Source organism: Cherax quadricarinatus, chromosome 24 (genome assembly GCF_038502225.1).
Source record: "Cherax quadricarinatus isolate ZL_2023a chromosome 24, ASM3850222v1, whole genome shotgun sequence".
NCBI lineage: Eukaryota > Metazoa > Arthropoda > Malacostraca > Decapoda > Parastacidae > Cherax > Cherax quadricarinatus.
In genome coordinates, this window is record NC_091315.1 from 42,856,763 (window position 1) to 42,871,513 (window position 14,751).

A 14,751-nucleotide genomic window follows, 5' to 3' on the forward strand; every position below is an offset into this window, starting at 1 on the left:
TGCATACACAAATTTTTGCTTGCCTTATTTGGCAAGAAGGGCATTGCTATTTAATCCAAAATCGCAAGTTTTACCTGTTCAGCATGACACACACACCAAGGACGAATAAGGCAAGAGAAAGTTTGTGTATGCAGTAATTTCACAAAAATCACTTTGAACCTAACGAAAAAAAATATATTTCATTGTGTTTGTTTATTATTAAATTATTGTAAACTAATCTAAAATATATTTAGTTGGATTAGGCTAAATTATATTGTGCATGTTATAATAAGGTTACGTAAGTTTTCTAAGGTTCTTTTGATACAAAATTATTAATTTTTACATTAACATAAACTAAAAAAATTATCTTTAAACATATATACTATATACATAATATTATATTATATATTTTCAACGAATTGGCCATTATCCCACCGAGGTATGGTGACCTAAAAAGAAAAACCAGTTTTTCTTTTTAAATTTTGTAATTCATACAGGAGGGGTTACTAGGCTTATTCCTTTAAGAAACAGGAGGAGTAGATGTAAAATAGAAAGAGACAGGTGCTCCCTTTACAGGCGACGGAAAAGAATAACAGAGCGGCTAAAAGAGGCCAATATATCTGCAATGCATAGGGAGACACTGGTCAGAGAAATAGCAAACATCGAGCTTAAGCTAAAGGAATCTTATAAGAATCAGGAATCGCGGGAAGAACTAAAAGCCAAATCAAAGAACTATGCCAAATCAAAGTCGAGAACAACATCCAGTATTGGGCCTCTACTTAAACAAAATGGGTCCTACACAGATGACAGCAAGGAAATGAGTGAGTTACTCAAGTCCCAATATGACTCAGTTTTTAGCAAGCCGCTAACCAGACTGAGAGTCGAAGATCAAAATGAATTTTTTATGAGAGAGCCACAGAATTTGGTAAACACAAGCCTATCTGATGTTATCCTGATGCCAAATGACTTTGAACAGGCGATAAATGACATGCCCATGCACTCTGCCCCAGGGCCAGACTCATGGAACTCTGTGTTCATCAAGAACTGCAAGAAGCCCCTATCACGAGCTTTTACCATCCTATGGAGAGGGAGCATGGACACGGGGGTTGTCCCACAGTTACTAAAACAACAGACATAGCCCCACTCCACAAAGGGGGCAGTAAAGCAATAGCAAAGAACTACAGACCAATAGCACTAACATCCCATATCATAAAAATCTTTGAAAGGGTCCTAAGAAGCAAGATCGCCACCCATCTAGATACCCATCAATTACACAACCCAGGGCAACATGGGTTTAGAGCAGGTCGCTCATGTCTGTCCCAACTACTGGATCACTATGACAAGATCTTAGATTCACTAGAAGACAAAAAGAATGCAGATGTAATATATACAGACTTTGCAAAAGCTTTCGACAAATGTGACCATTGCGTAATACCGCACAAAATGTGTGCTAAAGGAGTAACTGTTAAAGTTGGTAGATGGATCTATAATTTCCTCACAAACAGAACACAAAGTGTAGTAGTCAACAGACTAAAGTCTGAGGTGGCTACAGTGAAAAGCTCTGTTCCACAAGGCACAGTACTTGCTCCCATCTTGTTTCTCATCCTCATATCTGAAACAGACAAGGATGTCAGCCGCAGCACCGTGTCTTCCTTTGCAGATGACACCCGAATCTGCTTGACAGTGTCTTCCATTGCAGACACTGCAAGGCTCCAGGCGAACATCAACCAAATCTTTCAATGGGCTGCAGAAAACAATATGAAGTTCAACGATGAGAAATTTCAATTACTCCGATATGGTAAACATGAGGAAATTAAAACTTCATCAGAGTACAAAACAAATTCCGGCCACAAAATAGAGCGAAAAACCAACATCAAAGACCTGGGAGTGATCATGTCGGAGGATCTCACCTTCAAGGATCATAACCTTGTATCAATCGCATCTGCTAGAAAAATGACATGATGGATAATGAGAACCTTCAAAACTAGGGAGGCCAAGCCCATGATGGCACTCTTCAGGTCACTTGTTCTATCTAGACTGGAATATTGCTGCACACTAACACCACCTTTCAAGGCAGGTGAAATTGCTGACCTAGAAAATGTACAGAGAACCTTCACAGCATGCATAACGGAGATAAAACACCTCAATTACTGGGAGCTCTTGAAGTTCCTGAACCTGTACTCCTTGGAATGCAGGCGGGAGAGATACATGATTATATACACCTGGAAAATCCTAGAGGGACTAGTACCGAACTTGCACACAAAAATCACTCACAACGAAAGCAAAAGACTCGGCAGACGATGCAACATCCCCCCAATGAAAAGCAGGGGTGTCACTAGCACGTTAAGAGACAATACAATAAGTGTCAGGGGCCTGAGACTGTTCAGCTGCCTCCCAGCATACATAAGGGGGATTACCAATAGACCCCTGGCTGTCTTCAAGCAGGCACTGGACAAGCATCTAAAGTCGGTACCTGACCAGCCGGGCTGTGGCTCGTACGTTGGATTGCGTACAGCCAGCAGCAACAGCCTGGTTGATCAGGCTCTGATCCACCATGAGGCTTGGTCACAGACCAGCCCGTGGGGGCTTTGACCCCTGGAACTCTCTTCAGGTAAACTCCAGCCCCTTGCTCCCAGCATTTTAGTCGCCTCTTGTGACACACATGGCTTTTGGAATTCTTTTCCACTTCCCTGATTGGTTTATTGGATTTAAAGCCTATGGACTGACTGATACTTCAGTATTTTACCTAAATTAAAAAAAAAAATAATTATAGTACATGTTCCTCCAGTGTCAAAACTCAAATCTTTACTCCAGTAAAAGACTTTACCCTCTCCAAGAAAGTGAAATTTGTTTTCTTTCTTTGTTCAGCTGAATGGGGAAGGCAGTGTGACATGGGAGCAGCTGCTGGAGGTGTGTCAGGCTATGGGTGTGGCTGAAGAAACAGCTCAGGATGCATGGCACAGGGCTGGTGGCGGCGATGGTGGCACCGTAGAGTGGGACCACATCCTTTCTCATATTGCTGCTCTCTCAACTCACGTAAGTATTATTATATTCAGTGGGAAATTCTAAACCCTTAGGAGTCAACACATTTGCATAACCTTTCAATTTAATATTAACCCCCTTTGCTATGACATACCCTGAAAATCAGTTTCATGTGTGTGTGTGGTAAGATTGTGAAAAAAAGGCTTGCAGACTGAAAGTTTTTATTTTTATGAATTTAATAAGACTAAAATACTAAATGGAATCTGGCAAAACTGAAGATTTCATGGCATTTTATTGCACTCCCTAGAACGCAGGCAGGAGAGATACATTATTATATACACTTGTAAAATCCTAGAGGGATTAGTACCAAACTTGCACACGAAAATCACTCCCTATGAAATTTATATATTATAATAAAAAAAGAAGCGCTAAGCCACAAGGACTATACAGCGCTGCAGGGCAGGAAGGAAGCGAGGGCATCAGGTGGCAAAAGGGAGATGGATGAGTAATAGGTTACGGATAACAGCGGGGTAGTGGATGGTGAAAGGGTAAAGGGCAGCAAGAGACTGAACTAGAAAGGGCTGAGGGGAGTGCGAAAAGTATCATCAGAGTTTGTGGAGTAAATCAGTCATTGTCAAGAAGTCAATGAGAGAGTCAGGATTAAAGGACAGTCCATCAGCAAGAAGGGAAGGTAAAGAGAGAGTAGTAGAACGAAGACGACGTTGGAGGTAAATACTGCGTGCTCGTTGATAGAGAGGGCAGTCTAACAGAATGTGGCTAATCGATACTGGAACTTGACACTGCTCACAGAGAGGAACAGGGTGCCTCTCCATGAGATACCCATGAGTAAGACGAGTGTGGCCAATGCGAAGGCGGGAGAGAGTGGTCTCCCAACCTCGGCACTGATGACAAGAAGACGGCCAGTAACCTATGCTCGGTTTAATAGAATGAAGTTTGTTACCGAGCAGAGTTGACCAACGTTGTTGCCAACGGGTGTGAAGGTGGGTAGCTATTGCAGCAAAATAGTCCAGAACTGGAACACCTCGATAGGAAATTGGTAGGTCATGTACTGCTGATCGCGCAGCAGTGTCTGCCTGTTCATTGCCCTGTACGTCGACATGACCAGGGACCCAACAAAAAACAATACCTTTATGTTTGGTAGAGATACGGCGTAGCCAAAGTTGGATACGGAGAACTAGGGGATGAGATGTATCAAATTTTCGTATAGCCTGTAGAGCACTAAGGGAGTCTGAGACTACTACAAATGATGACACAGGCAGAGATGCGATACGAATAAGTGCTGCAAGAATGGCATACAGTTCAGCAGTAAAAATGGTAGCTGAAGATAGTAAATGCCCCCGCACGACGCTGTCCGGAAACACTGCTGCGAATCCGACGCCGTCTGAAGACTTAGAGCCATCTGTGTACACAGCGGTGGCATGAGAATGGGAGTGGAAGTGATCAAGAAAAAGAGAGCGAGAAGCCACCATAGGCAGTTGAGCTTTCGAGCAAGGGAGTGAGAAAGAACAGACCTGAACAGCTGGAACTTCCCAGGGGAATAGGGAAAAGTGAGATGCTACATGAACATATAAAGGTGGTAACTGAAGGGAAGACAAGAGTGAATGTAGGCGAAGAGAAAAGGGACGGAGCAAACAGGGGCGGCGAACGAATAAAGAATGTCTACTAATATCGGTGACCATTCTATAAATGGAAGGATTGTGTAGATCGTGAGAGCGTACATAGTAGCGAAGGCAATGGGCATCACGGCGATCAGACAAGGATGGAACATTCGCTTCTGTATAGAGGCTCTCAACAGGAGAAGAGCGAAAAGCACCAAGGCACAAACGTAATCCTTGGTGATGGATAGAGTTAAGGCTAGAGAGAGTAGCAGGAGAGGCCGCGGAATAAATCTGGTCACCATAATTGAGTTTCGATAAAACGAGGGCTGAATGTAGGCGAAGCAGAGTTCGACGATCAGCTCCCCAGGAAAGATGAGCAAGGGTTTTAAGAAGGTTTAGCCGGCTGTGACAAGTTGCCTTCAGAGAGGTAATGTGAGGTTTCCAGGATAACCTACGGTCAAAGAGAAGGCCTAGAAACCTGACTGTATCACGTTCGGGGATACAGGAGCCATAGAGATACAAAGGATGATCGGAGATAACAGAGCGTCTAGTGAAAGTAATTTGGTGAGTTTTGGTACTTGAAAATTTAAACCCATGCATGGTGGCCCAAGTGGAAACACGGTCGACCGCATGCTGGAGAGAAACTGCAATAAGATGACAGTCAGCGCCTGCACAAGCAATAGTGAAGTCATCAACATAGAGTGATGACCAAATATTGGGTGGAAGAACAGAGGCCAAATCATTTATAGCAAGGAGAAAAAGTGTTGTGCTTAGAACACATCCCTGAGGGACACCTTCAGCTTGGACGAAGTCCGGGGAAAGAACATTATTGACTCGAACACGGAAATGTCTGTCAGTTAAAAAGTTCTTAAGGAAGGATGGTAGATTGCCTCGGAGGCCTAAGGAATGGGCCTGGGCCAAAATATTATACCTCCAAGTTGTGTCATATGCCTTCTCAAGGTCAAAAAATATGGCAATAACTGAGTGATTATTCGCAAAGGCATTACGAACATACGTATCCAGCTCCCTATGAAAGCAAAAGGCTCGGTCGGCGATGCAACATCCCCGCAATGAAAGGTAGGGGTGCCACTAGCACGATAAGAGACAACACAATAAATGTCAAGGGCCCAAGACTGTTCAACTGCCTTCCAGCATACATAAGGGGGATTACCAATACACCCCTGGCCATCTTCAAGAAGGCACTGAACAGACACCTAAAGTCAGTACCTGACCAGCCGCGCTGTGGTTCATACGTCGGGTTGTGTGCAGCCAACAGCAACAGCCTGGTTGATCACGCCCTGACCCACCATGAGGCCTGGTCACAGACCAGGCCGCGGGGGCAGTGACCCCCGAAACCCTCTCCAGGTACACTCCAGGTTAACGTTGGCGAAAAAATAAGCCCTTGTCAGCAACAGCAGCATAAATGTGCAAGTGATATTTCCGTTTTTCAATTTATTGATTGTCTTTCACTTTTAATTCACTTTGATTGTCTTTCACTTTTAGATTGTATTTAATGTTCAACGCTCTGTACACTATCTTCTAACAATATTAGATGTATTTCAAGGTGTTTTATTACTTCAAACGTGGGTAAATGCTTAGCCTGACGAATATTACTCCACTTTGAATGTGCAGTATATTATTATTATTACAATCAAGGGGGAAGCGCTAAACCCGGAGGAAAATGTGCAGTATAAATTGGTTCAAATAATTTTTTCTTCTATTTGTTTTACAATTTTGGTCTTGTAACACTGTGTACAAGGAATACTTATTTTACTTCAATGTGCAATACTCTTTGAAACATGAAATAAGTTACATTGTTTCACTATACTGGGTTATCCTAGGATAATTATGTTATATATTTAGGTTGAATAACAATGATTATGTACAAGTAAGGTGAAAGTGTTGAATGATGATAAAAGTATTTTCTTTTTGTTGATTTTCTTTCTTTTTGGGTCACCCTGCCTCAGTGGGAGAAGGCTGACTTGTTAAAAATAAAAAAAAAAAATAAAATTTAGGTCGAGGGAATATCTTGGTTATATAAACAAAGTAATCCCTGTGTCCATAACACCTGTGCGCCTTCAAGGTGTAATACTCGTCGAAACATGGACACAAGTCACATTGTTTCATTATACTGGGTTATCCTAAGCTAAATCTATAGTATAAGTTTTGGCTGAATTTCACTATTAATATCATGAAATTGTACTGAATTTGGAATGAATAAGCCATCTTCCTGCTAGTTTCACACCCTGTTTGCTGGTAGGGAAGTTGCCCAAGGCATAAGTCATTGGCTATATGACTAAAATTTCAGCCATTAATGACTGACCTGGTAACTCACTAGACTTAAATCAGACTGAAAACATGAGGAAATGTGTAAGCTTCGTGGCATGGACATGTCCACTATCCCCAAATGCTGGAGTTCCATCAGGCAGGTGTGGGAGGGTAGCAACTTTTCAGTCCTCCGTACTTTAATCCTATCAATTCCTAGGAGATATAAGGAGTGCATCAAAAGGAAGGGTAATTCTATGAAATACTAGGTTAAGTAACCCACACATACTTTATTTTGTGAGCACAGTTAAAACATTTTTAACTAGATATTTGATTATGAGGTGTGCAGGGCAGGGAGTGAACTCTAAAGGGGTGGGGATGTAGCAGTCAGAGGGTAATTTAATTGTAATGTAAGCACACACTGTGTAAACTGAAAGTACAGTAGGACCCCTCCTATCCATGGATTCGGTATCTGTTTCAGTTATCCACGGTTTACTGTGGCCCAATAATAACCCTTAATTTTGCTTAATAATGGTCCCAAACCACAAAAGTAGTGATGCTGAAAGTTCTTCAAAGCCTAAGAGAAGCTATGAAATGTTTCCCAGTTTCATCAGTGAAAGTGCTAATTCTAGGCTTATTTTGCTTAATTTATCAATTAAACTTTCTCATAGGTATGTATGCAAACAAAAAATGATTGATATATAGTTTGCTACTACCTGTGGTTTCGGGTATCCACAGTAGGTCTTGGAACATATCCCCCTCCCTACTATATTTAGTGTACAATAAAGTACAGTATGAAAGTGCTCTCTTGCTATTTTTAACATGCTGATTTAACAGACATTTGCAGAATCCCTCATTAATCCATCATATCGAGGTTTTATTGTACTTGCACAAGGTATAAATAATTACATTTAAACCGTTTTCAGTCAATGTTGGAGGCTCTGCAGCTGGTGATGCTAACACTATCTGATGATCCTGTGGGCCACAGGGTTCAGTGCGGTACACTACTGGATCACTACCACCGCCTTCACACCCATACCAACATCACACCCACAGACCAGTATACCGAGGCAGTCAATTATTTAAATGATATTGCTAACTACCAAGATGGATTACTTTCACCAAGCGACCTCTCACGATCATCCTGTCCACCACTTCAGTAATTCCAATGTTGCACATCATAGTGTCTGTGTAGCTTACTGATGTGCATTTGGTAAAATGAACATATTAATTCCAGGAAATCTCCTTTGAAGGGTATATGGGAGATTATTGTACTGTATTTACTAACTGTATAGAAGTTACATATTGAATCATACAAAGCCCACAAATTGGAAGTAAAATGATTCAAGTTTTGTTCACTGTTGGATCATGACTTTTAAATTTGTGGGCTTTTATTAATCTGTTCCAGCTATGGTACTTTAGCATATTTTAAATACTAAATGAAGTAAATAGAGTAACACACACTGTTTATTCCTATCTTTGACGTCTTGCTCCCTCAGATCTAAAAAGGTAACTTAAATATCAACCACTGGCTATTTGACAAAGTACAGTAGAAACCCCCATATCCACTGATTTGGTATCCACAGTTTCAGCTATTCACAGTTTACTGTGGCCCAAAGATACCTCTTAATTTTGCATAATAATGGCCCCAAAGTGCAAAGTAGAGAAGCTGGCAGTTCTTCAAAGCCTAAGACAAGCCCTGAAGTGCTTACCATCTTCCCACTTTGTAACAGGTATGTGTAGGACTTGTATGTCGGGTTTCCTACTATCAGCGGCAGGTCCTTGGAACGTATCCCCAGTGGATACGAGGGTCCTACTGTACCTAAAACTAATAGTTTAATCTTATAAAAGAAATGTTAAAATTTTTTAAACCTCAAATACAAAAAAAATTAATGGTGTCATTGTACCACTGTTTACTGTCTTGCTTATTTCTTCCACCATTACACCATTACTATTAATTTTTGCCAAACTGAAAGCCTTTCTACTTTTTATTAGTTCTTCCTATTTACTTTATCATGTTTACTGAAGGCAGTCACATGTCTCAATTGTGAATAGTTATATCACAATTCTGAAAAGTTTCAGGCAGTCGCTCAGAAGTCAAAGTTTTCAAAATATGTGGGAAGCTCATGGCAATCGATGAAGGCGTCAGAAGTACATAAAACAAAAATGTATTTTCATAGTTGTATCAACATTTATTGTTAGTGAATAATTTTTGGTGTACAGTATATTTCACAAAAAAATTAAGTCAAATTTTAATTTTTAATTATGTGCAATTGTTTTTTAATTACTCTGCAACAGTATTATACAGCACACACACTTGTATTTTTGTAATTTAACACAACTTGGCAATCAGATACTATCCTCCACAGAAACATCTTCAATTTTGTCAGTGTGTACAATAATTACAATATTTCAGAAAATATTTGATAATTGTCATCTCCAATATTAAAGTTTTTAGTATTCAAGTCACCAAATTTCACAGCTGCTTTGTTCTAATATAAGTATCATATAATTTTTAATGTTTGCTAAATTGTCCCATATCTAGGAAATTTATAATCAAACCACTTAATACGATATTGTCTGAAACAAATTTGCTTATAGCTCAATGATAATAAAATAAATATATTTTTCAGTTTTATTACACAAAAAGACAGTGGGGTACCTTACTGCAACCATAATTCAGTCCACATGTTGGGCACTGAATTAAAATGGCACAGTATTAACTGTTCTCCCAATACATGTCATTCACAAGTAATTAATCTTAAATCACTTAATGTCAATGATACTTTGAAAGTTCCAGATTAACTACATCATGTGTGTAAACAGTCTAACCTTATTATTCTATCCATCACACTGCTTGATGTATCAGTGTTTAATTCTCATAGTTAATAATACATTCTTATTCCATTTGCATCAGCTATTAATCATACTATCTAAATTACTATATTTTTTTACGTGAAAGTGATGCACCACATACTCGAGCAATGTTTGAGAAATTGTCATTTTCTACTAAGAAACAGTGACCCAAAGACATTGAACATTGTTCAATCCCTAGCGGTTTTTCAAAAGTGCATGGACATTGCAACTCAAATGTTCAACTGAACCTCAACATCCCCTTCCATCCTTCAGTGTGTAGTCACTGTACTGTGGGGAAATATACACCTTTACTGAAAATGTTTGTCCTTTAACTTAGATCACTTCAAATACACAAGTATGAGAAGAGGCATGTTATACGTAGGAGAAGGCAATAGTGATACTAGGAGTAGGCAGCAGTGGTGGCAGCATTGTTAATAACTGGTGGTAGTACTAGTAGGTAAAGGATGCTGGAAGTGGAGAAGGGTTTGTTCTAGGGCTATGTCATGTGGCTGTCTTATAGATGTGTGTTCTAATATCATATAGGCTAATTTTACAGAAATAAAACTAATAGCTTTTTGAATGATGGTGTTGGTAGAAGCAGCAATAGGTAAAGTTTTACACCATCATAGCCTTAGAGATCTGGTTCTCAGTAGATCAGTTAAGCATCTTGCGAAAGCATGAGGTGTCCCTTAGCTTTTCTGTATGAGACAATCATTGCCAGAGTCATCCCTGTTGCAGTTTTCATTTTTATAATTTTGTCTTGTAATGACTGGAGGTAATGGTATACAAAAGGAGTTTTAGGGGCTTGAGCATCCAGCAGGCTTGTATGACCATGTTTGACAGTAGCGATTTTTTAAGAGTGATTGTTAGTGGATGTGCTGTTGGAGTGTGAACAGGGTAACTTTTATGAAGGAATTCAGCAATACTGTTGAGCCAGACTTGAGTCCTTTATGTAAAAAGAACAGTGGCTGCACTCTGGAGGAGGGATGGGGGATGTTAGTCACAGGGGTAATCCAATTGTGAAGTCAGCACACTTCTGGAAAGACTATGATCGAGTGATTGCATTTTCCTCTTTAGGTCACCCTTCCTTGGCAGGAGATAGCCACTGAATTAAAAAAAAAATCTTTTATGTTCTGACATCTAACTAAAAGACTAGGATGTTATCCACACAACAAAGTCTGGCCCAGTCACTTCAACATCAACATGAGGAACCAACACATGGCATCCTCTGATGTTACTCCCTTCTTTACTAATGTTTCCATTAAATCTTGAAATGATATTCTCCACATTATGATCACTGATGAACACAATCTTTTGTCCCACCTAGATTTCATAGCCTTGGTGGACCTATGTAAACTTCCAATCTTCTGCTTTGAAAACAAATCTCTCAATGGTCATGGGCAGGCCAAGTGCTGTCCTGGCCAATTTCTTTATAGAAAACCTTCACACAGCTCTGGTATGTGGATAACCTAGGCCTTTACCCCAAGACATCCAAACATCCAAGAACTTCTACATCAGGTGAACAACGTAGAAATATCAAGTTTACAGCTGAACTCTTAAAACAAAGATTCCCATCCTCTACACTTTCCTCTCTAGAGCACCCAAGAAAGATAATGTCCTTCAAGGTTTATAGGAAGCCTTCCAACAAGAATGACTTGAACACTTTTTTTTTTTTTTTGCACCATGATTCTTGCACCAAGTGCAGGGTGGTTGTAGGTTTTTGTCTGAGAGGTCTACGTATTTCTAACAGTTCTTGGGAAAGGAATGCTCTTGCATTCAACAAACATTTACTTCTCTTCATTTCCCCTTTCATTTTATCCAGAATTGCAGATGCAGAGTTCAAATCATTCTACACAATCCACCAACTGCCAGAGGTAACTAATATTTTGTTGCATTGATGTAGCCAAATATACCAGATGAGCTCTTGCCATAAGTAATATCCAAGTCATCATTATTAATACCACTAAAATTGATGACCTTACTGAGAAAAACTCCATTTAATATTCCCTCTAAGGAAATAGGAGTATACACCATACCTGTAGGCAATGTCACAAGGTTTATGCTGGGAAAAAACTGGGAGACCTGTCCACTTGAATTCCCACAGCAGAAATGACACTAGCAATGCTGGTAGAATTCAAACATGAAAGAACATCTTGTACATTGGCAGAAATATCAAACTGATCTACTGAGAAAAGCTACAAGTTAACATTTTTGTTATCCCATATAATTTTAGAACATACTTCCATGAGACAGCAATGTGACAGCCACAAGATAAACCCTTCTCCATTTCCTGCAATGTTCAACTACTATCAGTTACTATTAATACTGCCACTATTGCTGCTACTATCCCCTGGGCCTGTATATAGCCTATCTCCTCTCATACTCCTCATGTACTGGAAATAATCCAAGCCCAAGGGCTGAAATGTTTTCAATAAAGATTTCTTCAGTGAATGCATTTGTGTATTTTCCTCAGGTTATTAGGGATCATCTGCCTTCTTACTAAGCACTACACTATACTCTCCTCCTCCAGAATGTGGATCTGGTTAATTGGTTTTTTTCTCAAGTCCCTTCATAGATATCTTACGCTCTAACATCACGTTAAATTCAACCCTCTCCTCCCACCCCCCCCCCCCCACACACACACATACATACATACACATACACACACACATCACTACTCAATCTGATGTGTCTGAAAATGAACATTAAAACTGTATACTGCATTCCACAAGGGATGCTTCCATACTTGCTTAAATTCTGAAGATGTAACTTTACTTAACATCCTCCTTAGCCCCTTTGCAGTTATACGATCAAATGTCAGCATTGATAAAAACAAAACAAAAAATAAAGCCTCTGATTTTTTGCCCAAGCACTGCTTCCCATTAACTATTTTCCTTCCTATAATTATGACTAATAACTTACTGAATGAAATGATAGAGACCTTTTAAAGAGCAAAGCAAATTCATATTCCTAGCCTAAACCATTATCTTAATTTAGTCAGTAGAATATCAACCAACCTCCTTTATATATGCAAGTTTTTTTTGCCAAAGAATATGACCCCCAAATTATGTCTTCACATTTCAATTGTGGAACTAGGAAAATATTCATATGGAGGCTTTCTAACAGCACTTAAATCTTATTAACTTTCAACCCATTTCTGAAACAGTAAAACTCATAGTCTGTAATCATTGATAAATGAAATTTATTGGGAAATTCAAAACATATAGTGAAGAAAACTCTTCACTAAAGGGACTCTTGATGTGGATATAAAGCTGGAAGTCTAGTCCAACCATAAGGGCGAACTTTGTACACGAGATGTGATCCATGTGCTTGGTATGTACACTTACAAACGGTCATGAAGTCTGCCATTACGGCACACAATATTATCTAACAAATGTAATGAACTTATTAATAAAGATGAGATAATGCAAAATGATAACAAATGATTAGGATTACAGGCGATGTTAACAAATGCAAATAAAATATACCATTATTTATACAACTGTCCATAGGACAATTAGGCCTACCTTACACTCCCCTATGTAGCCTTGTACTGTGCCCATCATATTACAACTTCCAAAGTAATATACTTATTCATCAATTTATAACCCACCCTAAATTCCTGTCCTACCTTGCATTGCAGTACTCAGCTCTTATTTCAACTCTGTAGTGTATCTGTCATAGCACAAGCCTTAACCCCCCAACAAATGCAAAGCCATTATCCTGCTTATTTAACTAAATTACCTTTGCACTCAATTTCTGAAACCTAGCAGTAAAGCTCAGCATTAATACTACTATTATATATTTATAACATCTCCCACTGACTATGAACCAAGGTATTTAATAGTCTTACTATAAAAAGCTAGAAACTATTGTGCTTGCATTTCAATCACAAGGAGAATTTCCAAGAATAAACACTAACTGAATTTTATGAATTTACAAAATACACAAGCAAATAAGAGTCTCTAGCTTTTTACAGGTATTTGATGTTGCATTTCATGCATAGGTAAAGCAGTGGTCCTGAAAAAAAAATTAAAATAATAATAATGAAAAACAGGCAAGTGTAAACCTATAAAAACAACAGCCCATGCAATTGGGTCTCTTAAATTGAGAAAGAAATCTTAGGACGAGTATTATTCTTTCCAAGGATGATCTTTTGCTCCTCACGCGTTCGTTTCTCCTGCTCTCTCTTAATCCTCTGCCGCTCCTCATCTATTTTCCGTTGTTCCTCCACCATCTGCAGCTGCTGCTCAGCCTGGTATAAGAGAAGCTGTTACTGATCCTAAATTTACTAGGAGTATCCTAGGAATATAATGCAAATGTTGTGCTTTACAGCCAGTCAAAAAAGCTAAAATTTTATAAAAATAGTTCATATTTTTTTATGGATTGACAAAAATGTTCATACAAATCAATATGAAATGCAAATTTAGCTCTTATCAAACTTAGCTTAACTGCCTGAGGTCACTAACTGTTAGTACTGTACCTATATTACCTATCAATGAAATCATTAATTTTATGATTGGCTAATTTTTCAGTTAGCATACCATCTGTGTACAACAAAATGATCGCTGCTGAATAAACCAAGTTGGCATATTCTGCTTAAAGAGAACATGTACAGTAAAGTCAGTTTAATCAGTAACCAGATAGCATCACAATTCTCTGATGCTTTTTAACAGTTCTTAAAAATTTGGAGTAAATACAAATTCAGATTTTTAGTTAATGACTTGACATCTTTCCTGTCCATCTTGACTTAACATTATTGTACATTAAAGCCACAATATCCTTGTGGTGCTTTGTTTACAATGATACTGCAATGTAAATGCTGTACATTTTACCTTGTAAAAGTTTATGGCAAATTTAAAACAATTATAAATGAACTATTTAAGATTTTTGAGTCATCCATCCAAATCTCTGTATAATGTAGATGAATTCTGTAGACTTAAGCTAATAACTGCAACTATTCTTATCAATGCATAACCATTCATAAAAAATATCCTTCATAGTTTACTGCACATAAAATCAACCAAATAAAGAAACTACCATTACATAT

General features: G+C 38.8%; 2 protein-coding genes across 3 annotated transcripts in view; one reads left to right on the top strand and one right to left on the bottom strand.

Annotated features, from left to right (window-relative positions):
* LOC128690717 (ropporin-1-like protein) overlaps window positions 1-9,472 on the top strand; it is a 45,024-nt gene extending 35,552 nt beyond the window's left edge. For both annotated transcript variants that reach the window (XM_070088454.1, XM_070088455.1), the window contains exons 4-5: window positions 2,848-3,015; window positions 7,772-9,472. In XM_070088454.1, coding sequence (XP_069944555.1) covers window positions 2,848-3,015; window positions 7,772-8,008 — 405 coding nt within the window. In that variant the 3' untranslated portion in view covers window positions 8,009-9,472. The remainder of the gene's footprint in view (window positions 1-2,847; window positions 3,016-7,771) is intronic.
* Window positions 9,469-14,751, bottom strand: part of LOC128690949 (arginine and glutamate-rich protein 1) — a 46,385-nt gene continuing 41,102 nt past the window's right edge. Inside the window, exon 5 of the mRNA XM_070088453.1 lies at window positions 9,469-13,956. Coding sequence (XP_069944554.1) covers window positions 13,804-13,956 — 153 coding nt within the window. The 3' untranslated portion in view covers window positions 9,469-13,803. The remainder of the gene's footprint in view (window positions 13,957-14,751) is intronic.